Below are 22,649 nucleotides of genomic sequence, written 5' to 3'. Positions count from 1 at the left end.
TGGAACCCGCAAAGTATTACAGAAGACTTGGTAGCTGCTTTATACTCAGCCAATGCCACTTCACTCACGGTTGACCACTTCCTCGATAGCTCGTTGAACATTAGGATTAAAGTGAATATGGATGTGGTAATATAGCCTACGATCACCACGTGGAATCACCTTGTAGCGTCCGGGATAATGCCTGTACAGCAGACCAGCACACATGCCAATCACCAACCCTGTCCGGCCCACAAAACCTCAGACGAACCGTCCGTGACACAAACACACGAACCTCAAAATGGCTCTGCCGACAAAGAGACTCTCCAACAGCAGCACATCATCTCCAGTTCTCCCCGTCAAGCCACCGACAGCATGAGCCCACAGGCCACACCCGACCCATCCACCCCTCAACCGTACACGATCATCGCCCACCACGTAAGTATCGCGAACCCACCACCTCTTCTTCTTGTTCTTCTTCCGACTAGTATGAGGCTTGCTGCTACATACTGCCTAGCTAGCTACCCGATTGACATTAAGAGCCCCAGCCCATGTCCGATCCACACACGGCCAATTCGCCGCCTCCGCCGGCGGGCGCGTATGGCCCACCGCGCACATTGATCTACCCATTCGACCGCACGCCATTCTTCGCCCAGCGCAACCTCGACTACGAAGCGTCGCTCAAACGCAACATCATCGGTACCTACGCTATTTGCCCCCCCGCCCCCCCTCCAGAACGGCCCCCTCCCTATCCCTAGCTCAGCACCCGAGCTGGTCCCTGCTAGCCTGCCGCTAACGAAGTGTCCTCCTTCTCTAGAGAACGCCCATGCGGTGTGGACGTTGGTGAATCCAGAGGTGATGCTGACGTGCCATGGCCCTAGCCAGCACTGCGCACACCTGATCTCCCACGACGACACGCCGGAGAAAAGTACGAGCTACAAGGTGATCACGGGGGCGACCGGATGCTGGCACTTTCAGGGTGCGTTGGAGGTACTGGCAGAGCATATGCAGGGCTTCATCAACGGTCATGTCGGCGCCTTGTCCAGTGATGGGAAGGTCAAGGACCAGGTGATTATGAAGATCGATTTGAGGGGCGTACAAGGTAGTTGAGATGCAAAGTCCTTGAGATGGGAACACAGGTGTGCGGGCGGTTTCGGTTTCAGCTGTATCAAAATAATGAGTGCGACGAGAATGAGAATGAGGACGAGACTGGAAATGAAGATGAGCTTAAGAATGAGAACGAGAACGAGAATGGAAATGAGAATGAGAATGAGAATGAGAATGAGTTTGAGAATGAGAATAAGATTAAGATTGAGATTGAAAACATTCATCTGATAATAGCTGGCAATCGTTGGTACATCAGCTTGTTGACTAGTGTTATATCGAGAACCAAAGCGACGGACGGACCGACGACGTATTAACATAGGAACTGGTGAGTTTCCAGACCGACGCACTATCGGTGTATACACTTCTGGGACAGTTTTGCAGCTTCGAAGGTAGATTTAGTCGACAACGCCCAGCCCCGTATTTTTGAAATCCAGTCAGTAGTATGCTGCTGACACGCAAAGCCAGAAGAATACGGTTGAAACGGAAGCAATCTTGCCTGTATGTACGCATTGTACTGTTGAACGTCTACAGATCGAGTGCCTGCATTGCGGAACGTCCAGATTGAACTATCGTCAGACACTCAAACCGTACGAAGCTGCTCGAACAACTATATCACCAGCGCGAACGAGCGTTAGTGGCAAGGCCAAACTGATAAATGGAACGATAGTCAAGCATGGGAAAATATCCATAGTCTAGGTATACGGGGGCCGTTGCCAAGGAACACGTAGGCACTATAACTCCACGAGTCCTCCGCCCGAATTATGCCCAAAAGAGGCAACGCTTGCGGAACAAATTGACTTCAATACGAGCCAACAGAGGCTTCAACCCATTCAGATGATCCTGTAGGCTGTACATATTATACCCGACCCTCCAAAAAAAACCTCCGACATCTCGCTTATATCACGTGTCCATGAACGAAACAACCAACTTGAGCACCATAGAAGTCCTAGGATCAGGAGCAGCAGCACCAGCCCCAAAACTCAGCCTTGCATCAATGGCGGCCCACGATCCGAATCTCAAGCTCCGTGTCCGGCAGATTAAGCTTCCATTCATTCCACTGGGTACATTCAACCATTGCTGCACACGCGTCAAAGGATCGAAGGGCTTGCCAAGAAGTATCGTGCCGCCAACCACCAGGGCATATCGTGAGCACGCTAGGCCTTCAAGCAGCGCAATATGCGAGAGAGGATTCTAAAAATGACACCGATGATCCTTGTGGCTTGCTGCCTGAAGCAAGGAGAGACGACGAGGGCCCGGTATGTGGTATGTGACAAGAGTCCGGGCCGGCGCAACTCCCACCCCGGCCGTTATAAAGTGAGAAGTGATGATACCGATCGAGAAGTATACCGCGCCCGTGTCCGACTAGTGAGGCAGTGCATCGTTGATTTTTCGCTTACTACACGTGACGTCGTGAACGGAGATGTGCTCTGATGGGGGAGCTAGGCTGTTTACGAGCAGTTGTGAAAGTGTACAGCCAATCAGCGTGTATATATGTCCGACCCGATACGGCTTGACCGGTTCGGTGAGAGGACAATGGCTAGTGGGCGCAGTCTCACTCTGTTGGAATATTACGCATTGCAACAATAGTGCTAGGCGCGTTTTGGGATGTTATGGGGTCGGAGGTCTGGTTTGCCCGTACCTCAGCTTAACGGCTGAGAATGTGTGTTCGTATAAGAGAATGGACGTGGGACTTCGAGATTCGAATCAGCATCTCATCTTACCATCTCACCACGTCATTGACTCTTCGCCTCTTCGACTAGATATATACTTCAGGAGCCATTGGGTATTCATTCCGATATTTTGTTTGCGAATTTTGAGCTCCAGCACCGGCGATAATGTCAGACTCCATCACTCTACCCTCCGGGCAGGTCATCACCGACCTCGACCAATGCACACTCGACATCTGCCCAATCGACATCGCCCGCTTCCACTATCTCCCAAACGTAGCCGGAAATGTCTTCTTCTGTATCGTATTCGGTGTCTGTCTACTGCTGCAATTATTCTTCGGCATCAAGCATAAAACATGGGGCTACATGGTCGCCATGGTCTTCGGACTGGTACTCGAGTTGCTCGGATACGTAGGGCGACTCTTGCTACACAACAATCCGTTCTTGTTCGATAACTTTCTACTGTGAGTCGCCTCATCCGCCCTTGTGTCACAGCGGATTCGTGCTGACAAGTCCACAGATACCTCATTTGCCTCACCATTGGCCCTGCATTCCTCTCCGCTGCAATCTACCTCTGCCTCGGCCGTATCATTGTCATCTATTCGCCCGCTCTCTCTCGCCTCAAGCCGCGTACCTACACCGTTCTTTTCGTCTCCTGTGACCTCCTATCTCTCGTCCTGCAAGCTCTCGGCGGTGCTCTTGCTTCGACTGCTGATGACGAGAAGTCAAATGATCTGGGCATCAACATCATGATTGCTGGTCTCGTTGCGCAAGTCGTCTCCCTCCTGGTCTTCATGCTGTTGTGTGCCGACTTCGCGTGGTCTGCGCATAAGCGCCGCAGCGAACGGGATCCGGCATTTGCTGTGCTGAGGTCTAGTTTTATCTGGAAAGCCTTCTTGATCGGTCTCGGTGTGGCTACACTTACAATCTTCGTCCGAAGCGTGTATCGTGTAGCCGAGCTTTTCGAGGGCTTTGACAGCGAGTTGGCGAACAATGAACCATTGTTCATGGCGCTTGAGGGCACAATGATCAGTATCGCTGTCATATGTCTCACAGGCCTGCACCCTGGAGTCGCCTTCAAGGGCAATTATGCTGCTGGTGACTTCAAGTTCCGCACCAAGAAAGGAAAGAAGGATGTCGAGAGTGACGCCAACAGCGATGCACAGTCTCAGAATGTCGAGTTGCGATGAATAGTGCAAGATGAGCGTGGTATCCATAGAAACGCAAGAGATGAAGCGTTCGAGCCGCTCAGTGGCACTATTCGCTGCCCGGTACATCCGTGACGAAGTCTTGCGGCAGTCAATTGGAAGTGTCGAGCGCGTGTGTCTAGGTAAAAACGCATCTCGACACTGTCGTACTATGTAACAACGAGGATAGACGTTTCAAAGGATAGATAAATGGTGGATATACCTTGGATAGAAATGCTTTTAGCTAGGAGCTCCGGCGTACATAGACGATTAACAACGATTTTTATTTGTGTGAACCAGAAATGTTCGATAGATCTGGGCGTGAAACAATTCATATGTCCAACATACTTCGATATTCCCTCTTAGGTTGAGCATCGTTATCAAGAGTCTGTCCAGTCATCCCTGTGGTCTCCGAGATAGAGGTACTAGCGCTATCCATCGTTTCTATTGACGCCACACCTCGAGGTCTCGATGATGATCGCATCATATGCGTCGCCTCATGCGATGGTGTGACACTACCAGTGAGGCTCGGATCTCTGAACGGGTCCGGATGGTCAGCAGATTGCGACCCATTCTCCGAAGGCGGATCAAAGGCATGCATTTCAACATCCTCAAACAGATCTGAATGAGTCTGTCTATCAACTGGTGCTTCACGAGTGATAGCTTTTAGTCTATCATCGTGATTCAGATGCATGGACGCAGCAGCTTTGTTCCACCAAGAAGGTTTCGCTTTGTATCCAAGCTCAGCATCTACGGCACGTCCCATTTCTCGGCGCAATTGTATGATCACTTTGTCCTCGTTTTCGTCTCTGAGCCCAGCTATCTCGAGGATGACAAGCAGTAAGAGAGAGCTGCCATAGCCTAGCGCGAATGGCCATGCCGGATCGCCATCGAACTTGGAGATACCGATGTCCCATACGTAGGCCGAAGCAGTCGAATATGCTATCCTGATGGCCAGTACGACAAGGGCAGCAACAAGCTTGAGTGGGATGCGGTTCTGTGAACGCGTACTGTAGTGTCGCGCTGAATGAAAGAGCGAATAGACAATCACAGACCAAGCGACAGCTGCTATTATGCCACCGATCTTGAGCCTGATGTTTGTTGCATTTGGCGCAGCTATTTCGGCTTGCTGTTCAGGCGATCGTTGTTGCTGCAGCTTGCCCCAACTCCGTGGAATTACCAGGAAGAAGCTTAGCCAAGCAAAGACATAGAACACCAAGGGAAAGTAGAACTCAGTCTTAGCTCGTCTATCATCGTCTATGAGGAGATATGGGTCCCGCTCGCTCACTCGTCTTTCCGAGAACGAGCCCCAGTGCCTGACTGCCTCCCATACAGCTGCCAGCATCCCAGGAAGCATCAATGCGAAAAAGAAGCTTTGGAGCACGATTGGTAAACTTTGAAGGTAGAAGCGCTCAACATCAATGCCTGTGAAGCAGCTGACGAGTCCGCATACCGCGACAAAGATCATCCAATACCACTGCCAACGTCTTCCTATAATCTTAAATCTCTTGTCTTCCCGAAGATACATGCGTCCATGTTTGCGAAGGTTTACCAACGTGAACACCAGTGTTATTCCAAACGCAGTTCCGAATGCGATGCTCAATGATCCTCTTGTCCTTATGCCATAGTATGGGGTGTAACATGATGTTCCATTTATCCATGAGCCGTTTGGCAGCAACGAAGGGTGGTAAATGTCGAAGACAAGGAAGCAGTTGGAACCGTTCGAGATCGTATCGTTCGAATACAGCTGGTAGCTGAACAAGTCAAGGGTTGTTCGATTGTAATGCACGCCATTAATGAATGTGTCGGTTGAGTTATCGCCTGCGGGAAATTGGAGAAGGCTTCGCGTATGAACACTCATAGTGAGCACAATAGAGAAGACGTGCGAAGTCAGTGCTTCCTTGCGATGTCATTAGTCTCACGACACGTCTTTCAAGTTGCCTCGTTGTTCAGTGGTTGATAGGTATAATGTGAAGGAAAGCTTGTCAACATTCCGTGCAGATCCGCTGTAGCATGATTAGCTACGGTGGAAGGACAGCTCAAGAGCACTCCGCTGTGGAAGACGTTCTTGGATGCGGCCGATGGCAATGCAGAATATAGCGATCACACGCTGACATCGAGGGCGCTGGCGCCGCGGTCACTACTTCGAGGCTTGAACGTGAGGGTGAAATGGCGTCTGTCCCCGGGTTAAGCCTTACTAAGTAAGGCCGCAGGGCGACGCCTGCGCCTCAACACCATGCCAAGCATCTCGTTCGAACCAGGTTCAAGGGCTGTCGCAAACGACAATTCGAGTAAAAAACATCAAGCTACTAGAAAATCCAACAACTTTTAGTATCAAACTATGGTAACCACTACCAAAGCGCCAGTTTCCTGTTATGCTCGCTCTACGCCATGCTTTACTGCATTCATCATTCGTACAACGCGACTCTCAATGGATGCGGTGCCAGTTGGTGGTTGATAGGGGCCCAAACTGCAGATGACAATATTAAACGGCTTGACATAAACACGGGGTTGGCAACAGTTAGGGAATCAAGCTCAAGGTCACCCGTGATACTTGCTCACTGGCACCACGAATCTGCGGGCGCTATCTGCTTGGACTAAAGCATTATTTCACAACACCAGAATCGATTATATGCAACTGAACACGCCAAATAAGCCATCACATTCGTCATTCATGCTTGCGACGTAGTATCCGAGACAGCCAAAACCATGTCAGGGAAAGAGTCCGGAATCACATGAACCGTAGTACCATCATTCCAGAAGAAAGGAGCCGTTTTCTTCATCACCGCAACTCCAACGGCGCCTCCCTTCATTGACTTGTTCAACGCCTCCTGCAGCACGGTCCGCAGACTCTCAAGCGCCCTCCAGACATTGCCCCCTGCTCCACGCGCCAGGGGCAGCATGAGGTTGGTATCGGGAGGCGCGGCTGTGGTCACAAGCCATGCTATCCACTGTGCGTCTGGACCTTCGGTCTGGGCGAGAATGACTGCGTGGTTAGGTTGGTAGAAGACGTGCGAAGCAAGGTCTACGTTCGTTAGTCGACTGACAAAAGGCACAGGAGATGGGGATTGTACCGAGGAGATCCTGCTTCCTTGCCGTTATGTTCTGCAGATCGAGAGTTGAGCTTGGATATGGTGTCATGTTTTGGGATTGATACTTGTTTTCTTTCGGTAATCGGGAAGTGGTAGAAGAAGTGGTGAGTGGCTTCCATGCATCCTTGCTCTTCTCTATTCTTTTGTACTTGTAGATGCCTATCGAGTTCCAGGGAGAAGTGATCTCTCTACCTTGGGATAGTCACGTTGATTCATCGACGTGTGATTTGAGAAACTAGGTCGCTACTCGGATTCACCGATATTTGTGGCAAGTCACATCTTGATGGGATGCGTGATTCTAACGAGCCAACTAAGTATTCTACGTCTGCACGAACTACTACACAGGCTCAAGTTCAGTGACTGTTGCGACTGCATAACGGCGATTGTCATGCCAGTCTTGTTACCTGCAAGGATTTTGGTGATTCAGATTCACAATGGCATGAACAGAATGTTGTGTAGATATCAAAAACATCGCCTGAAGTGAATTGGGCTCTTTCACGTCCTGGACGTGGTGCATGCATTGCACTGTTCACAGTGGGTCTTGATCTGTATCATTTCCCGTCTGGTCGTAAATCTCGAACGAAGAATGGTCATGTGCCACAGCTGCAATGATCTTCATAGGCTATGGAGAGGAATATGGCTCCTTCAAGTAGAGTCATATCATGAGGAGGGGATTACTGCGGGTGGTTCATTCTGACCGCAGACACCAGAGTAAATCCACGCAGGACCAAAGTGCTACGATCGGTATAGAATAGTTGCGCCGAGTACGATGAAGGGATACCAATGACGAGATACCTACAATGAACACCATCTTTAATATCGCGGTGCAGAATGAGGGACTATATTAGGTAAAGTAACGATGAAGGCGTGGAGGATGAGTGACTATATTAGGTAAAATAACGATAAAGGCGTGGAGGATGATGGACTAATCGGCGTTGGACAAGGATTGACTTATAAGATTTTACTGTCTGTGGCGTGCACTAAAATTTATAGCTATCACGAAGCCAGTATATGGATGGACGTTTCAGATTAATTCTATTTTCGGGATTTCTTTAAAAAATGCCTCATTAATGACCTTGTTAATGAGACATTATGCTACTCCTATAATACCTGCGCGAATCATGGAAAGATAGAATGAAACTAGTAATTTCGCGACCATGGGTGAGATTTATAAATTATCTTCGAGTTCCCGTAAACTCCATTTATAAGTGCATCTACCTACAACACTCTACTATGCATTTCTCAAAAACCCTCATTACGATAGTAGCAGCTACTACTAGCCTAGTCATCGCCGATCGAAGACGCCCGTTTCCGGAAACCGACCCAGACATGATACGAGAAACTATCACTCTACCAGTTATAAAGGAGATTAAAACTCTACTCGAAGACCCAGAACGCAAAAGTCCAGTCCAATGGAGAAAAATATACTATCAAGCCGGATATTACAACGTCTGGGACCAGATTTGGGCTGAAGTCATACATGGGTTTGACCGTATTAAACTACCGACGTATCTGGAAACTATAAAACCTACATGTACAGACGAGAAGTTAGCTCAAGAAGACTATGAGAAGGCTCTCGCAGGGGCTTTCACTGAGGTTATAAATACCACAAATGGTGAGCTGTCCTTCGACAGGTTTATGAAATCAGATAATGGCTCTGTCATGGCCTATGGATGCAATAGCGGCTACAGGCAGACTGTACACCTCAGCGATCTCATAGCCATTCACGCCGCAATCAAGGAGTCATGTGGTGACAAAGCCGGTTCTTTCGATATTGGTAAATGGCGCGTAAAGTATGGTGTTTCAGAAGCTAAATGGTATCCATGTTAGATAAGTAGTCATAATTACTAGATTAGGACTAGTGGTTGAGACATTAAATAGCTCACTTGAGACTCTCTCTCTCTCTCTTAGTCTTACAATGATCAATTCAACACAATCAAGTCTATAATCTTATCTTCTACATTAAGTACCTAATCATGAGTGACCATCCACGGGACAAGTCAGTCGCCATCGTTACAGTATAAGCAATGAAATTAGCAAGAAACCACATTGCTGGACTCGATAGAGGTTTGGGGGGGAGTCAGTGAATCAGCTGTCTTCCGACGCCATGAACCTCCTGCAGCTCATGGTATACTGTCTTTTTTCTGGTTCTCACGGAAGAGTTCGGACGGCTAACTACTGGCCTCCCAGCCTTTTTGTTGTCACTATGGGAATGGTGCGCACTGTATGCCCGCGCGGTTAGTGGCTCCCTACTATTACTAACTACCCTACACCTAAAGTCTCACTCGCACACTCCAAAATTCTCTCTCTCTCTCTCTCTCTCTCTCTCTCGCGCGCGCAAAGAAATCACCTGTGCTGTGAGACGTACATTCCCAAAGATGCCCATCTTTCTATCACAGGCTGCACTGAGGACCATCTTTCCAGACGTAGATATTGACCGGCAAGTCCAGAGCACCTCCGACTCCGATGCCGCCCCTGCATCATCAGCCCTATCAGCGGAAGCAAAAGTCCGAGGCACGTCCGACTGCAGTCGGAACGCTGATACTGCTGCTCCGAGTCTGCCTCCGATGGCAGACGGGGATGGTAAAGACGGTGTAAGTACAGACACCACGCTGGGAGACGATTTGCCCCATCTTTCACGCTCAGCTCGCGTGCATTATTGCATCGCATTCACTTACACATTTATTGCATTTACAACCCCCCTCCCCCCCCTTTTACCCAGTCACTCTAGCCCCCCCCCTTTCTTAGCCCCGCTAACCCCGCAACGAGGGTAATACGTTCCAGACCACCGCTCCTTCACTTCATGCTTCCTCCACTCCACAACAACACCTAAACTCCACCATAATGCCAAATGATAATAACGAGCAGTCGGCTCTGTTGACCCTGCCCTCGGAGATCCTGATCCACATCTTCGATCTCATCGACGAGAGAAACACTCTACTCAATGCCAGCAACACGTGCACCCGCCTGCGCAAGTTCGCCCAAGAACACATCTATCGCGACGTCCTGATCCGCACCGGCCAGGCCGCGCGCCGCATGAACAGAGACCTAGCCAACAACCCGATCCGGACTCGAAACATCCGCCGTCTAGCCATCCGCTACCTGGCCGAAGACCAGGACGGAATCGAAGACATCAATCCCAGGATCCGAGAAATGAAGCATCTCCGCCATCTCTTCATCGAGACGCCCTGCTGCAACGACATCCAGTGGCGGCCCCATCTCGAGGGCCAGCGCGAGTGGGCCGAGAAGGGCCGCATCGACGTCACGGATCTCTTCCGCAATGCCACTCTTCTCCGCGATCCCGCACATCGAAGCCTCGCATTCCTCAAGTCCTGTAAGCAAAAGCAAAGTGAATCCCAAGTACCACAGCCCTAACATACCATTCCCCCCAACAGTCACATACCACTCCCACGGCCTCGGCAACGCCAAATACGCCTTCCCAGACCACTCCGTCTTCCACCACCCCACCCTCGAAACCATCAAACTCTCCTGCCTCGACTTCACCCCAGACCCATCAACAACCACCACAACAACCCCCAACCACACCACCTCCCTCCGCACCCTCATCTTCGACGAATGCAACATCTCGGCCCCAGCCCTCCTCACCACCCTCCGCCTCCCCCGCGCCCTCCAAACCCTCACCCTCGGCGAACGCAAACACCACTTCCACGACTCCCCGATCCCCCTCCTCGCAAGCTCCCTCTCCACCCTCCTCGCCGCCCTCGCCCTCCAATCCCACGCCCTCACCTCCCTCTCCCACGACGGCGGCAGCCCCCACATCTTCGACTCCGCCGCCACCCCCTCCTCCTTCCGCAATGCCCTCCCGTCCCTCCACACCCTCGTCATCGGCCCCGCATCCTTCCTCCACCGCTACCTCCAGGCCGAAGCCCACCCGCCCCGTCTCCGCGCCCTCGCCCTCTCCGGCATCCAGACGCACCACCTCGAATACCTAGAGCAGATCCTCGAGCGCTACCTCGCGACCTGGCTTCCTGCGCCCCGTTTCGGCTCCGATACGGCCATGCCCACCCCCATGCCCTACGCCCTAGACATCCACATGCGGCCCACCAAGGATGTGGACACCATCGAGGATGCCGTGGCCTTGCTCTGGCGCTCGCCCAGTCGCTGTCTCGGCACGCGCTCGTTTGGCGAGAGTATGGCGCGGCGCGGGTGCAGGGTGCGCGTGTGGGCGAGCTTGTGGGGGAATTTCATTCCGCCGTATATGTATGGTGAGCAGGAGCCTGTGGAGGTGGTGGCGTATGATAGTATGGCGGCGAGTGCGCGGTCGGGCGTGGGCGTGGGGGAGGAGGACGTAGTGGAGATGGAGGAGAGGGAGAGGGAGAGGGAGAGTAATGGTAGTAATGGTAGTGGTGGTGGTGGTGGGGAGGAAGGTCGCTGGCGGATGTAAACGTGCGCGTCCGCCTGTATATCATTCATGACGGGGTCGTGTAATATAAAGTTTATCTTTCTTCTTCTAGAGGCAGGGTCAGGCGCGGGAGTTATTCAATCAGGCGTTATCTGGTGGGACAATTCAGGTCTTGAGACTGCGAAGGGAATATATTTTGTGCAATATAGATAAGGGGGAAGGGGCAGACAACTAGCAACATAGAATATCTCAAACGGTAATATAATCTTCTAAGCTCAATCGCCACGACGAAAAAGCATATGGATATTTTATATATGTATATATATACAGGTCCGCGGGCAAGATAGTATGCTATCCATCTATCAAGTGACATACCGAAAAATTCAGGCAGGCAAAAAGATATCTTCAGCTCCAAACGTCCGCTCCCCCAACCCCAAAACCAGAACTGCGCGCGCTTCTTCCGCGCTCTAAAAGTTCTCCTTTCCATACACAAACTGAAACGCATCATCACTGTACATATTACACTTCACGTGCAACAAGCTCCCCAATGGCTTCGGCCCACAGAAGAACACGCCAGCCTCCGCCGGGGCATGGATCCTGCGGATGCTGCGGAAGATAATGTCCCAGTTCGGTCTGCCGAAGGATGTGGGCGAGCGAAGGCCGGTGATGGCGTCTTGCTCGGCGTTGGCGTCGTTGATCATGATATTCGTGGCGTCGTCAATCTTGATCTTGGCCGTGAGATACTAAGTTTTTATCAAGTCAGTATGCATCCAGAGGAAAAAGGGGGGCAGGCGACAACATACAGTATGAATCTCAATCCGATCCTCCAGATCCTGCTGTTCAATCGCCAGCAGCAAACTTCGGAACCACTCCAGACTGCCAAAATCCCGACATATCCAGAAGAAATACACCTTGCGTAGCCGCGTGCGCCCTTGGGGGTAGTTCATGCGGTACCAGATACTCTTCAGTATACTTGCAAACGGCGTCACACCTATGCCCGCGCCGACGAGGACTGCGACTTCAAACTTGAATACGTCTTCGGAGGCTGATCCAAAGGGCCCGTCAATGTACACCCGTGGCAAGATGCGCCGTAGTGTCGGATCCGCGTGCCTGTCATCCGCGGCAGCAGCCTTGACCTTCGGTATGTCTGCGCCCGCACCACCGCGTCTCTCGGGCTCACAACCCAGCACGGCGTGTAGTCTACGTGTAAAGTCGCCGGCGGCACGCACGTGCACGCTGATATAATCCTCCTCCGGGGCGCTGGTCAGCGTGAAAGGATGGTACTGCCAGATACTGATTTCCGGACAGCACAGGAAGATGTACTGGCCCGCACGCGTTTTCGTATTCTCCTTCTTGATCTGGATCTCGCACACGTTGCTGGGATGCTGGATGACCTTGCTCACGTACGTCTTGTGTTTCCCCCGTACCTCGCGCGCAATGCGCTCCGCGAGGTAGATGAAGCCGCCGTACATCCAGTACTGCCAGAAGACGCCGGTACCGGAGCACACGGGCGCAAAGTCCTGCGGGATCAGACAGAAGGCGCCATGTACGGACCAGAAGACGAAGAAAATGATGAACAAGTGGTGCGTGTACCAGAAGCGTTCAAAATTGGCGCGGCGCTGCTTCTCCATGGCTGTCCAGACCATCGCCATCAGGGCGACGAGCATCACGTAGCCCGACCAACCCGGACCGGTGGCAAAGTTGGCGAGGAGAAAGCCCACAAATCCAAGCTTGTTTTGGGCAGAGAAGCGCGCGAGGTTGACCCAGTGGCAGATGGTGTGTACCCAGGTGAAGAAGACGATGGACCAGGCGGTGAGTTTGTGGAAGGTGATGTTCTTATCAAACTGGATGATGCCGTTCAGGGGAGTTCGACGAAGAAGTGAGATTAGATTGCGGCACACGGCTGGGAGACCTTGTTAGCCATAATCCGACGATAGTCTCGGAAGCCTTACGAAGAAGGATAAACGCTACATCTAGATGTAGGACCAACGCAGACGCACGCGCTATAATAAATGTAAAGCCAAATCGCTGCCGCGAGTTGTTGAGGTTATCCTACAGGTGTCAGTCATAATACCTCCACGGAGTATGTAGTCCTACTTTCAGACCGTAATGCAGACATCCAAATGTGAACACCAGTAGGTGCACCAGCATAAAAACACCAACGAACAGCCTCCGGTAGCCCTCGTTCACCATCCATCTGTCAAGCATTTCCCGCCAGTTCAACTCTCTAGGAGCCTGATCGCTCATCTCTCCCGACATCAACATCCGTGTCAACGGTGGCCATCTCGATCTTTCTCGCCCCGGCAGTCTGTATGATTCTCCTTGCGACATGGTAGATGTGCGTGCGCTGATCTAGCTATTAAAACCTGAACTTGGGCAGGCAAGCTTCGGAAGGAATGCGCAGTGTAATGGAGAGCCGATCGCCTGCTGGAAGGTAAGGATAACGTATTATGATCTGCGCCCAATGTCAGCCAACTCCTTCATCCATCGACAAGTCTCGACATACCAAAAGTGCCAGCACTGTACGAAGAGAATCTAGAAAGAAGGGAAAGCGAGGAGGCTGCAGATCCAGCAAGCCGGCCGCCGAACGAGACCTATGAGAGAAGGGCAGAAAGAAGGTATTCAGAAGACAGACATGAACAAGCTGTTACCAAGGGTCGGGAACAAGGCTTAAGGTCCAGGGAAGACGCAAGCCGCAAACCGCAAACCGGGGTGATGAGTACTGGATCATACGATTCTCGTCGGCGGCGGCACGCTGCTGTTGAGAATGAGAGACAATGGGACTTTGTAACGCGAAGGATCTCGAGTACCAGGGGAGCGAATCAAGATGAAGGGCGAGTGTCTTTGTTGATGCTATGGACGTCTATGAAAGGGCAAGCCGACGAATCAGAGAGACGCCACAGCGGGGTTTTGCGGGCAGCGAAGACGACAGTGGACGAGCCATTGAAACTGTAAGTGATTGACTAGGAGACCGAGTCTAGGCGGATAGTGTATAAGAAGCAACAGAAGAGCGATGTGAGTGGTTGAAGATGATGTGGGCGCTTAGAGTCAGCACGTTTGAGGCGCGTATCAAGCCGTCTCAGCACGTTTCAGGGTCTTGGTTGGGTTGGTTGTTGCCTCAGGCATACATACCTACACATACCGCCGGCCATCAAACACCAAAACAAGCACTTGTATCCGCTGACTTGATACGCTGCCTGGTTACATATATTGTTAAACCAGGTCGCTATAGCCACGACGACTTGGCCGCTCTACCCGTTGATAAAGCAATAGTTCGGCTGCCATTGCTTGTATTCATTCTGCGCCACCAAAGGAACGTTTCCAAACATGCTTGACACGAAAGAGTGGGTTTATGTCTTCAAATGCCCAGATAGTGTCTGGAACACGTATTCTGTAGACTGTCCAGTTTATGCAAAGCTTGCCTGTACGTACTCTGGTGGACTGGCCCATGAAGCTCTCTCTAGATATGACAGCATGACCCGAAGAATAGCAATGACCGCAGACTCGCTCAACATAAGGCGATATACACATGAAAAGGAACGACATCTCAATGACTCCATGTATCGTCCACAAAGAGACAGCCAATCACAGCCCTATCATGGGAGAGAAAAAAGGGCACAACTAACTAAAATAATGGCCGCACAGCGACGTACTACATAGCATAAATCGTGATAGGAGCCCGAGCCAAGGGATATATATAGTGTGTGCTCGCCGAGGAAATCTCGCGGCACAGAACGCTTCAGGGAACTCCGAGAAAAATGACCAGTCGGTCGCTCTGATTCCAGTCCAGGACGTATCTCATCATTGTAACGAAGAAATTTGGGTTTCATCGCCCCCAGAGAGCTCAAAAGACGCCCATGGCCTCTGAGACCCGCCCCCCCCCCATGCAATATTTGCTCCTCCCTGTATTCCCCCCGATAACGCCACATTGCAGTAGTAAAGTCGAATTATATCTCTAGAGCTTCCCATGCCTAGCCTTGAAAATGGCCACCTTGTCGTCGTAGAACAAGATCTCGCGAAGTCGCACCTTCGGCCCTCTGCGATCGTCGTCGTGCATGTAAGAGTCCTCGCCGTCGGTGTCCGTCCGGCCATCGTCTGAAGGCTCTGACTCGGTCTCGTCCAGCTCACCATTCATGCCATCGTCATCGTCATCATCGTCGTCGTCCTCAGTATCATCTCCCTCGTCGTCCGAGTTCATAGGAGCCTGACCAACTGCATTGTAACCAATTCCAGTAGCGTTGGAGCTGCTATGCTGAGGGTTGGCGTCGCTATGTGAATCGTTGCCCGACGGCTTGTTCTCCAAGATTTCGAAACACTTGTTCATGATACCCATATAACATAGCTCAACCTCAGGCTTCAAATGTACTATGTCGATGACCTGCATTGCGAACACCTTGGGGTCAATATTATGGCCGTGGCCATGCTCAGCCAAGACAGGAATATAGAGCGATCGCAGATGGGGAATTTGAGGAAGCCGTTGAAGGAAATAATGCTGTGAACAGTTAGCTTCATTATACCTGGATCGAGATCTGCAAATCATACCCAATCTCGGAAGTCCATTGTAATGGCAAGCTCCCGTAGATTACGCATCCGCCCGCTGGTGATGAAACCGAGGAATTCGCGGTTGACCATCCACCTCCTCCATCGTGCGGGACCGGTGGCGTGTCCATCCACACACTTGTCGCTGCTATCGATCATGACTTTCTTGAGACTCTCCCGGTGGCGCTTTATAGGACCTTTATATATAGCATCCACTGTGACGTTTGAGTTGTAAGACCGATGTTCTTGCAGGAAGAGGACCTCCAGACTATTGGGTGCCAAAGTCTCTTTGAGGAACGAGATGAGCGGTGCCGAAACTGTGTTTGTGTGAATCTTCCTGAGATTGAGCCTATAGTCGTAGCTCGTCGGTCTTGGAGGGTTAGAGACTGCCTTGGATGCGCTGTGTCCACTATATCTGGGCGAAAAGCTGCGTCTCAAGAACTTCCAAAGTGCGTCATGGCCATGACAATTAAGCAGCGTGAGCGTGGTTAGCATCGACCAGTCGAAAGCTTTGAGTAGAATCGGGACGGATATGGGGACCCTTTCAAGCTCTAGCGTGTGCAGTTGGAGCCTATCCTTCAACGCAGGTCCATAAGCCTGGTCTCTTATTTCAGCCCGGTTCAGTTGAGCCACATCGCAAAGCATCTCCAATGCCTCCGTACCTTTGAAGGCACTCGCAGAAGAAGACCGGGAATGCACGTTTTGCTCTCCTGTCGGAGTATCGTGCTTGAGACCAAGTGCTGATGTGACGGGGTCCTCAGGAGTGTCGCTCGGTTCGTCGAGGCTTTCATCACTTTGTGCAGTCGGCGAGTGTTCGACTGGTGATGTGACGGGTGTTGTCGAATCCATGGTAGGGGTCTCCGTCTTGGTAGAAGCTGGAAACAGATCTCCGGCGGCTTCGACTGAGATCGGAGGCTTTGCATCGTATGCATTCCGCCGCATGTTATAAACCCGGCCTACCAAGATACCGAGCACGCCCCCGAGGCGCTTGTCTTGGATCCGGGGGGTAGTGGAGGTCCATTTCCAGTTGTAATCAACCTGTTGCAGCCCGTCACCCTCCCAAGCGTTGACCCAATCTCGCTGTTGCGAGTGTCTCGCTATTCCAACTCTCAGCTCCCTGAGTTTGTGTTGCGACCGTGCTATCAAGATGCTCATCTCATCCAAGTAAGGTAGCTCATCGATGTCAAGAACACTCAAACTCTTAAGAGCTGGGAGCACAGAAAAGGTCGGCCGCTCGACTCGATCGATGGCTGAATTCGTTTGTATAGCGTGTGCGGATACTGCTACTGGGGCAGAAGTGACGTTAGCACCACTGGTATGAGGCGCATGTGGTGCGGGCATAACGTGTGCTAGTGGTATAGGAGGTGATGGAGCCGAAGTGTGCGAATCGATGTCCGAGTTGTTGTGCCACCGAATCCATATTCGCTCTAGTCGACAACTTTCTGGATCATTCCTGTCCGCCAAGGATGATAGTGACAGCCAGACATCTCTCAGCACACCTGTGGGCATGTCCCAGACGAAGGTTTCCAGATTTTCCATTCTTGCTACAGCTAGCGCGACCTGAGTCCCGAGCATCTTTCCGGGCTCTTTCGTGATCAGGTATTCTTGCACCCAGTCTGTTGGCCCATTGCCAAGCGAGAACTTCTTCGTGTATTTGGCGTAGTAGTTACCCCGCCGGATAGGGGGCAGGGCATATTGCTGGTAACCCTTGGGCAGCGCCGTCTTGGGTTTTGATGGCCGTGAATCTTCGCGAAACATTGGTTTGGCCATGACCAACGTAGACAGGCCGTAGGTGAGGGCATCAACACCAACCCGTGGCTCATTGCTAGTGCTTGCGTCCGGCCAAACAATGTCGAACCGGGAGTAGATGTAGGGAATCGCGAGGCTATGGAGAGCGGAGTGACAGAGTGCGAGTGATGTGAGGTCGTTCGTATGTGGAAGCTGTTGCCATGGTATATCAGCAAGACGGTTCTTGTGCTCATGACGCAGCTGAGCAGGGCATTCTTACCTGGTGCACGATCTCTTTCAGGATGTCGACGGGTAGATCAAGGAGAGTCAAGGGCCCACGCTTCTCAGCAACCTCATTCCACTCTTTCTCCTTGCCTTTCAGAAGTCGCGAGATGGATCCTTTCGGTCTCTGGTCTTCGGAGGGCGGCATGCCTTTCGAATCATACTGGACTGGGGGACGCGGGCTGGATGGTAGAGATGCGGGCTGCTTGCTCAGGGAACGTTCGACATCACTGTAGACGATGTCGTCATCATCGAACGCGACAGGCGTACTGGATCCGCTTGTGGGGGTAGAGAGGCTGGTCGTATATTCCATGCTGTGAGAGCTACGCCTTGCGGTCGGAAGACGATCTGGCGACCGTCATGGGGAACGATAAGGTTTGTGTATCCAGTATAGCACGCGACCTGAGAGCCTTATGGTAGATGTCAGATTCACAGCTATTCAAGTCGAGTGCAGAGAGGTGTGCGAATGTGTCAGCGATGGATATATGGAAAGGTGGCTGGGTGAACTATGGATGGACCTTATATTAATAGTTAGCAGCACGGCCGGACACTTCTTTAGGCTCCTCATTCGCCAAGAGATCCGCCCAGCAACCATGGACAGGTACCCACGATAGTAATTAATGCCTAGTAGCACACCGGAGAGACAGCTAGTGTCCAACAAAGAAGTGGGACAAACCTTGCGGGGTGTTTTCTACGTGTTTATTTTTATTGTTGGTTACTATTCCGAGAGTCTTTTCACTGGTTTCGTAGATTTGTGAATGTTATAAACCCCAACAGAGAACAACACAACCGGTATGACGAAATGAAAGCACATGTTCATTCATAAACGGCTAACCTGCTTCAGATCTCGTTGCATTGAGCTATTGGGGGGGTATCACAAAAAAATCGGGCCTCCGCCCTATCGCTATGCATAACTAACTCTATCTTGAGAGTCCTTGCGTCACGATACGCTGAAAGGCAAGGTCTGCTGTCCACGCTCTGGATCTGGCATCCTAAACACATTAATATCCTTCTCCGTATGCCCATCACTCACACCATGCGGCGTGATCAGAATGAACTGGCGACTGACAGACTGCCGCGCGGCTTGGATCATCATCTTCGTGCTTTCGGATCGTATCTTGTTGTCCATGAACACGTCATACTCATCTAGACATCGAAGAGGGGAGCCCATGGCATCCCAGAGAGCCAACAACAGGCAGATGGTCGAGAATGACTTCTCCCCACCGGACAATGTCTTCGACTGTCTCCCTGTTTCGCCCTCTTTGGTTGCATCGGGCTCGACGGAGATGTCGAGTTGTTTTTTGTGCGGGTCGATCTTCAGGTGACCCCTAAAACGGCGCTGTTGGAGCAGGTATGTGAACATGATGCGAGCCCTTGATGATATGTATCTTCGGAACTTCTGCCAACGGGCCAGTCTATCGGCCATGGAGTGTTTCAGGGCGTCGGCCTGTTTCTTAATAACATTCACATTACGGGCAATTTCATTGCGATCTGCCGTAGCCTCAGCCGCAAGCTGGCAAAGTTCCTGGTGAGTAGCACCCGTTCTATGTCTGTTAGTAGAGGACTTGAAAGCATTGATAGAGAGGTACATACGAAGCTATATTCGTTTGGAGCTCGCGCTGGAGTCGCAAATAACGGCTTTCGAGTTGCTTTGATGTATCGTTCAAGTCGACCTGTACACGGGGACCAGCTGCATCCGTAGCCAACTCCTCAGCTTCGGCGATTCTGGCTTCCTGGGACTTGACGTCTCGTTCGGCTCTACCTTGCTCAGCTACGGCATTCTGGACGGCGGCAACGGCCTGGCTCTTCTCATACAGCATCGTCTGCCGAGCCTTTTCTATTTCATCCCGTGTGGATTTTGCCCTTGCCGCCTGGCGCTCGTACTTTTTGAGTCTTTGTTTGATCTCCTCCCATGCTGTCTTCAATGCAGTCTGAGCCTGATGACTATTCGTTCTCTCCTGTCTGGACGCCCTGAGTGAGTCTTCAGCAACAGACAAAGCTGTCTGAGCCAGGCTGATCTGCCTGTCGAAAACTGCAAGTTCGCCAGCGGCCTGAGGGGTGGCATCTTCAAGCTGTTCCTTCAATATCTCAATGTCGTCTGCAGCCTTTTCCTTGGCAACACGAAGGTTTCGGGTCTCTTTGTTGAAACTGACCAGGACGTCTCTTCTCTGGCGCAACACTGCCTCTAATTCTTTCACTTTCCGTTGCATGACTTGATATTCATGTTTGGTGTGCTCAAGGTTGTCACGGTAGATGCTAACAAGTTTGTTAGTGAAGAAATTTGAACACACGTCTAGAACCCACGTGAGTTGAGTGCCGGCATCCGATTGCATTCGTGGGTGACCTGGGTATGCTTGAATGTTATTCATGGCCCGGCCTCCGGTCGCGGATGCGATGAGCCTGTGTCCGGAGCCCTTTTTTGTCTCATGCATTGCGAGACATGCCTTGACGTTTCTAGGATGGGAATTCACAAAGTCAGAGGCCACGGCACGGCTTGGGATGAGCGCTATCTGGTCTATAGACTGCACGATAATGCAAACGTTGCGGACTTTTTCGTTAGTAATCTGAAAATCGTTAGCCTAGCAAGCAAAGATCAAACAAGACTTGAGATACTTTTAGAGCGCGGAGCCAGGTGAGCTGTTGCGGATCGGGCTCTTGGTCAACGTTTATCCGTTCACCATTGTTTATGTAAATTGGAGCATGACTACACAGCTTGGTCAAATTCCCTCATCACATCCAAGTCCAGGGGGCGACTTACTAGCGTGCTTTCTTGAATATCTGGTGTAGGAGGCTTTGATCATTCTTGTCTGACACTACGAACGCATTCAGGAGCATCCCAAAGGACGACTCAAGCACGGAAGACCATTCAGGTTTCAGCAGTTGTATATGTCTTCCCATGGGCCCAATGGGAGCAGTCTTGAAGCGACGTTCGGCTTCGATGGCACGGAGTACACTGGATAATTCTCTGCGATACCCGCCCATCCAGTTGCTTTGTTTGTTAGTGTGCTCGTCCAGCATTTGTTGCGCTCGCTGCATGTCCGCCCTGCTAGCGTCCAGCTTAGACTTTGAGTCATCAAGTTGATGTTGTGCTTCTTTTTGTTCTCGCTCGACTACTGGAAATCTCGCGGTGTGCACATCTAGTCTCTGGGTGGCTTCTTCGAGCCTACTCTTGGCTTCGCTAATTTCGTCGTGTATTCGAGCCAATGAACCATCATCGGCGGCTGACTGCCGTTTCAATGCCTCATCCTTCTTATTCTGGTTCTGGGAGATTTCATTCCTCTTCGACTGAATCTCTCCCTGCATGTTGCGCTCATCTTCCTACGAAGCGATTAGCAGTACTCTTAGGCGTTGTGGACATTTCGTACCAAGGCACTTTGCATGTCGGCGGCAAGGGAGTCGATTTCACTCTTCTTCGTGTCAAGGTCGGCTTTGATCGGCCCAACTGCTGCCTCTGCTTCATTGGCATGTTCGCATGCCTTTTCGAGTTGGACTTGTAACTCTGAATACCTTGTCTCGACGTCAGCTAGGGTAGCCTGTTGTTGCTGGACCATGCTCTCGGCCAGGGTTAACTCCTGTACCAGTCTATCTCGGCTCTACGTCACGTAAGCAGCGGACCGGGGATGAGCAATTACTATGGCATACTTCTTCTTCATCGGTGACCAGTCTCCATGCTGTTTGTTTCCGAACCTTTTCGATCTGTTCCCTGAGAACCTCCTGTGAGGCAGAAGCATCCAATCTCTTCTTAGCGGCAGTCTTCCGCGATTCCGCGGCACGAAGACTAGCTTCGCTCTTCGTCTTCTGAGCTTCGAGCGCGTCCAGAGTGTCTTCCAGCAGTCTGTAGTCCTTGGCCAATTGCTCCAGCTGAGTTCCTTTGAGGAAGAATTGGTATTTCTCGAAGGGCGTAGAGGTGACGAGGAACGACTTCGCCGCGTCTTGGGACAAGATGGTAATGGGGTTGTCAATCTGCATAGCAAAGGAGTCCATGATATCCGCCAAATCCGACGCCCTGGTAGTAACGATTTTCCCCATGGCGTTTTTGATCTTGTAGCTACTGCCACTCGACTTGGAAATGTGTCGCTCGACGATTATGGAGTCGCCGTATTGCTCAGGCTGGTATGCAGATGACCCTTGGTTCTTGAGCTTGACGCTGACCATGCCAGATCTTGCACATTTGTCAGTCCATGGTCGGAGCGCGACTGAGAACGAACTTACTCTTCGCCCTGCTTGATGTAACCCCGTATACTTGAGGCGCGCTCTTTTGACTTGCCACCCAGGCATAGACTTATGGCGGCCAACACTGCGCTCTTCCCACTGCCATTGCGCCCAACGATGAAGTTGATGAAAGGACCGAGTGTGATCTTGAGTCGGGCGTGGTTCATGAAATTCTCCACTATGACTTGCTCGATGATGGCGTTGTCGGCTGCAGGACGTTCGATTGATGGTTCCGGGCGTGCTTGACGTATCTTTTCGGCTCTGCTATCGTCCTGTTCCTGAACCTCATGAATCTTCTGAATGGTTTCGACATCGTCTAGCGCGTCGATATCGATGTGGATGAGATTATCACCATCATTGCGCAATGGTTCGGGTTGCGGACTCTCTGTTGGCCTGACTTCATCGGTGGACATGCGCGGCCGTTTGCTCTGTATCCTCTGGGAGGCGGTCGTGAAAGAGACGACGGACTCTTCATCGTCAGCAAGCTGCCTCGGAC

General features: G+C 51.4%; 9 protein-coding genes across 9 annotated transcripts; 5 read left to right on the top strand and 4 right to left on the bottom strand.

The window, feature by feature from the left end:
• Window positions 1–20: 20 nt before the first annotated feature.
• On the top strand, window positions 21–929 carry EJ05DRAFT_241589 (uncharacterized protein). The gene is made up of 3 exons (XM_033740066.1): window positions 21–414; window positions 494–675; window positions 794–929. The coding sequence occupies exons 1-3, from the start codon at window positions 178–180 to the stop codon at window positions 855–857; spliced, it is 483 nt and encodes a 160-aa protein (XP_033603211.1). The 5' UTR covers window positions 21–177; the 3' UTR covers window positions 858–929.
• Window positions 930–2,663: 1,734 nt separating this feature from the next.
• EJ05DRAFT_473373 (putative RTA1 domain protein) lies at window positions 2,664–4,257 on the top strand. The gene is made up of 2 exons (XM_033743388.1): window positions 2,664–3,214; window positions 3,271–4,257. The coding sequence occupies exons 1-2, from the start codon at window positions 2,919–2,921 to the stop codon at window positions 3,938–3,940; spliced, it is 966 nt and encodes a 321-aa protein (XP_033603210.1). The 5' UTR covers window positions 2,664–2,918; the 3' UTR covers window positions 3,941–4,257.
• Window positions 4,258–4,268: 11 nt separating this feature from the next.
• EJ05DRAFT_530605 (uncharacterized protein) lies at window positions 4,269–6,054 on the bottom strand (the record flags this gene model as incomplete). Its single annotated transcript, XM_033748979.1, has 2 exons — window positions 4,269–5,793; window positions 6,047–6,054. 2 exons carry the CDS (start codon window positions 6,052–6,054, stop codon window positions 4,269–4,271), a joined length of 1,533 nt encoding a protein of 510 aa, XP_033603209.1.
• A 2,136-nt stretch (window positions 6,055–8,190) lies between these two features.
• On the top strand, window positions 8,191–8,859 carry EJ05DRAFT_508010 (uncharacterized protein; the record flags this gene model as incomplete). The annotated part of the gene is made up of 1 exon (XM_033747973.1): window positions 8,191–8,859. Exon 1 carries the CDS (start codon window positions 8,263–8,265, stop codon window positions 8,857–8,859), a length of 597 nt encoding a protein of 198 aa, XP_033603208.1. The 5' UTR covers window positions 8,191–8,262.
• Window positions 8,860–9,249: 390 nt separating this feature from the next.
• Window positions 9,250–11,487, top strand: EJ05DRAFT_241542 (uncharacterized protein). Its single transcript, XM_033740065.1, has 4 exons — window positions 9,250–9,266; window positions 9,480–9,623; window positions 9,814–10,363; window positions 10,425–11,487. The coding sequence occupies exons 2-4, from the start codon at window positions 9,597–9,599 to the stop codon at window positions 11,432–11,434; spliced, it is 1,587 nt and encodes a 528-aa protein (XP_033603207.1). The 5' UTR covers window positions 9,250–9,266; window positions 9,480–9,596; the 3' UTR covers window positions 11,435–11,487.
• Window positions 11,488–11,646: 159 nt separating this feature from the next.
• Window positions 11,647–13,825, bottom strand: EJ05DRAFT_241492 (cytochrome b-245 heavy chain subunit beta). Its single transcript, XM_033740064.1, has 4 exons — window positions 13,490–13,825; window positions 13,345–13,444; window positions 12,196–13,295; window positions 11,647–12,135 (listed from the first exon to the last, which is right to left on the bottom strand). Exons 1-4 carry the CDS (start codon window positions 13,721–13,723, stop codon window positions 11,860–11,862), a joined length of 1,710 nt encoding a protein of 569 aa, XP_033603206.1. The 5' UTR covers window positions 13,724–13,825; the 3' UTR covers window positions 11,647–11,859.
• Window positions 13,768–14,925, top strand: EJ05DRAFT_535673 (uncharacterized protein; the record flags this gene model as incomplete). Its single annotated transcript, XM_033749265.1, has 5 exons — window positions 13,768–13,826; window positions 13,864–14,343; window positions 14,374–14,407; window positions 14,790–14,816; window positions 14,866–14,925. Exons 1-5 carry the CDS (start codon window positions 13,789–13,791, stop codon window positions 14,923–14,925), a joined length of 639 nt encoding a protein of 212 aa, XP_033603205.1. The 5' UTR covers window positions 13,768–13,788.
• A 422-nt stretch (window positions 14,926–15,347) lies between these two features.
• On the bottom strand, window positions 15,348–18,089 carry EJ05DRAFT_435194 (uncharacterized protein; the record flags this gene model as incomplete). Its single annotated transcript, XM_033741687.1, has 3 exons — window positions 15,348–15,884; window positions 15,935–17,872; window positions 17,940–18,089. 3 exons carry the CDS (start codon window positions 18,087–18,089, stop codon window positions 15,348–15,350), a joined length of 2,625 nt encoding a protein of 874 aa, XP_033603204.1.
• A 792-nt stretch (window positions 18,090–18,881) lies between these two features.
• Window positions 18,882–22,566, bottom strand: EJ05DRAFT_435641 (P-loop containing nucleoside triphosphate hydrolase protein; the record flags this gene model as incomplete). Its single annotated transcript, XM_033741708.1, has 8 exons — window positions 18,882–19,485; window positions 19,535–20,197; window positions 20,246–20,505; window positions 20,555–20,645; window positions 20,700–21,259; window positions 21,307–21,534; window positions 21,584–22,103; window positions 22,154–22,566. The coding sequence occupies 8 exons, from the start codon at window positions 22,564–22,566 to the stop codon at window positions 18,882–18,884; spliced, it is 3,339 nt and encodes a 1,112-aa protein (XP_033603203.1).
• Between the last annotated feature and the right edge of the window lie 83 nt (window positions 22,567–22,649).

This window comes from Pseudovirgaria hyperparasitica (genome assembly GCF_010093815.1).
Source record: "Pseudovirgaria hyperparasitica strain CBS 121739 unplaced genomic scaffold EJ05scaffold_3, whole genome shotgun sequence".
Lineage (NCBI taxonomy): Eukaryota > Fungi > Ascomycota > Dothideomycetes > Acrospermales > Acrospermaceae > Pseudovirgaria > Pseudovirgaria hyperparasitica.
Note: the sequence above shows the minus strand (reverse complement) of the source record. Positions and strands in the feature narration are given on the sequence as shown.

Excerpts from the sequence above, each read along its gene's own strand:
- EJ05DRAFT_241589 (XM_033740066.1), top strand. The coding sequence starts at position 178 with ATGCCTGTACAGCAGACCAGCACACATGCCAATCACCAACCCTGTCCG. Across the intron at positions 415-493 it reads ACACGATCATCGCCCACCAC|CTAGCTACCCGATTGACATT; the intron begins GTAAGTATCGCG and ends CATACTGCCTAG. Across the intron at positions 676-793 it reads GCTCAAACGCAACATCATCG|AGAACGCCCATGCGGTGTGG; the intron begins GTACCTACGCTA and ends CTCCTTCTCTAG.
- EJ05DRAFT_473373 (XM_033743388.1), top strand. The coding sequence starts at position 2,919 with ATGTCAGACTCCATCACTCTACCCTCCGGGCAGGTCATCACCGACCTC. Across the intron at positions 3,215-3,270 it reads TTGTTCGATAACTTTCTACT|ATACCTCATTTGCCTCACCA; the intron begins GTGAGTCGCCTC and ends ACAAGTCCACAG.
- EJ05DRAFT_241542 (XM_033740065.1), top strand. The coding sequence starts at position 9,597 with ATGGCAGACGGGGATGGTAAAGACGGT. Across the intron at positions 9,624-9,813 it reads ACGGGGATGGTAAAGACGGT|ACCACCGCTCCTTCACTTCA; the intron begins GTAAGTACAGAC and ends AATACGTTCCAG. Across the intron at positions 10,364-10,424 it reads CCTCGCATTCCTCAAGTCCT|TCACATACCACTCCCACGGC; the intron begins GTAAGCAAAAGC and ends TCCCCCCAACAG.
- EJ05DRAFT_241492 (XM_033740064.1), bottom strand. The coding sequence starts at position 13,723 with ATGTCGCAAGGAGAATCATACAGACTGCCGGGGCGAGAAAGATCGAGA. Across the intron at positions 13,445-13,489 it reads GTCTGCATTACGGTCTGAAA|GATAACCTCAACAACTCGCG; the intron begins GTAGGACTACAT and ends TGACACCTGTAG. Across the intron at positions 13,296-13,344 it reads TGTAGCGTTTATCCTTCTTC|CCGTGTGCCGCAATCTAATC; the intron begins GTAAGGCTTCCG and ends AAGGTCTCCCAG.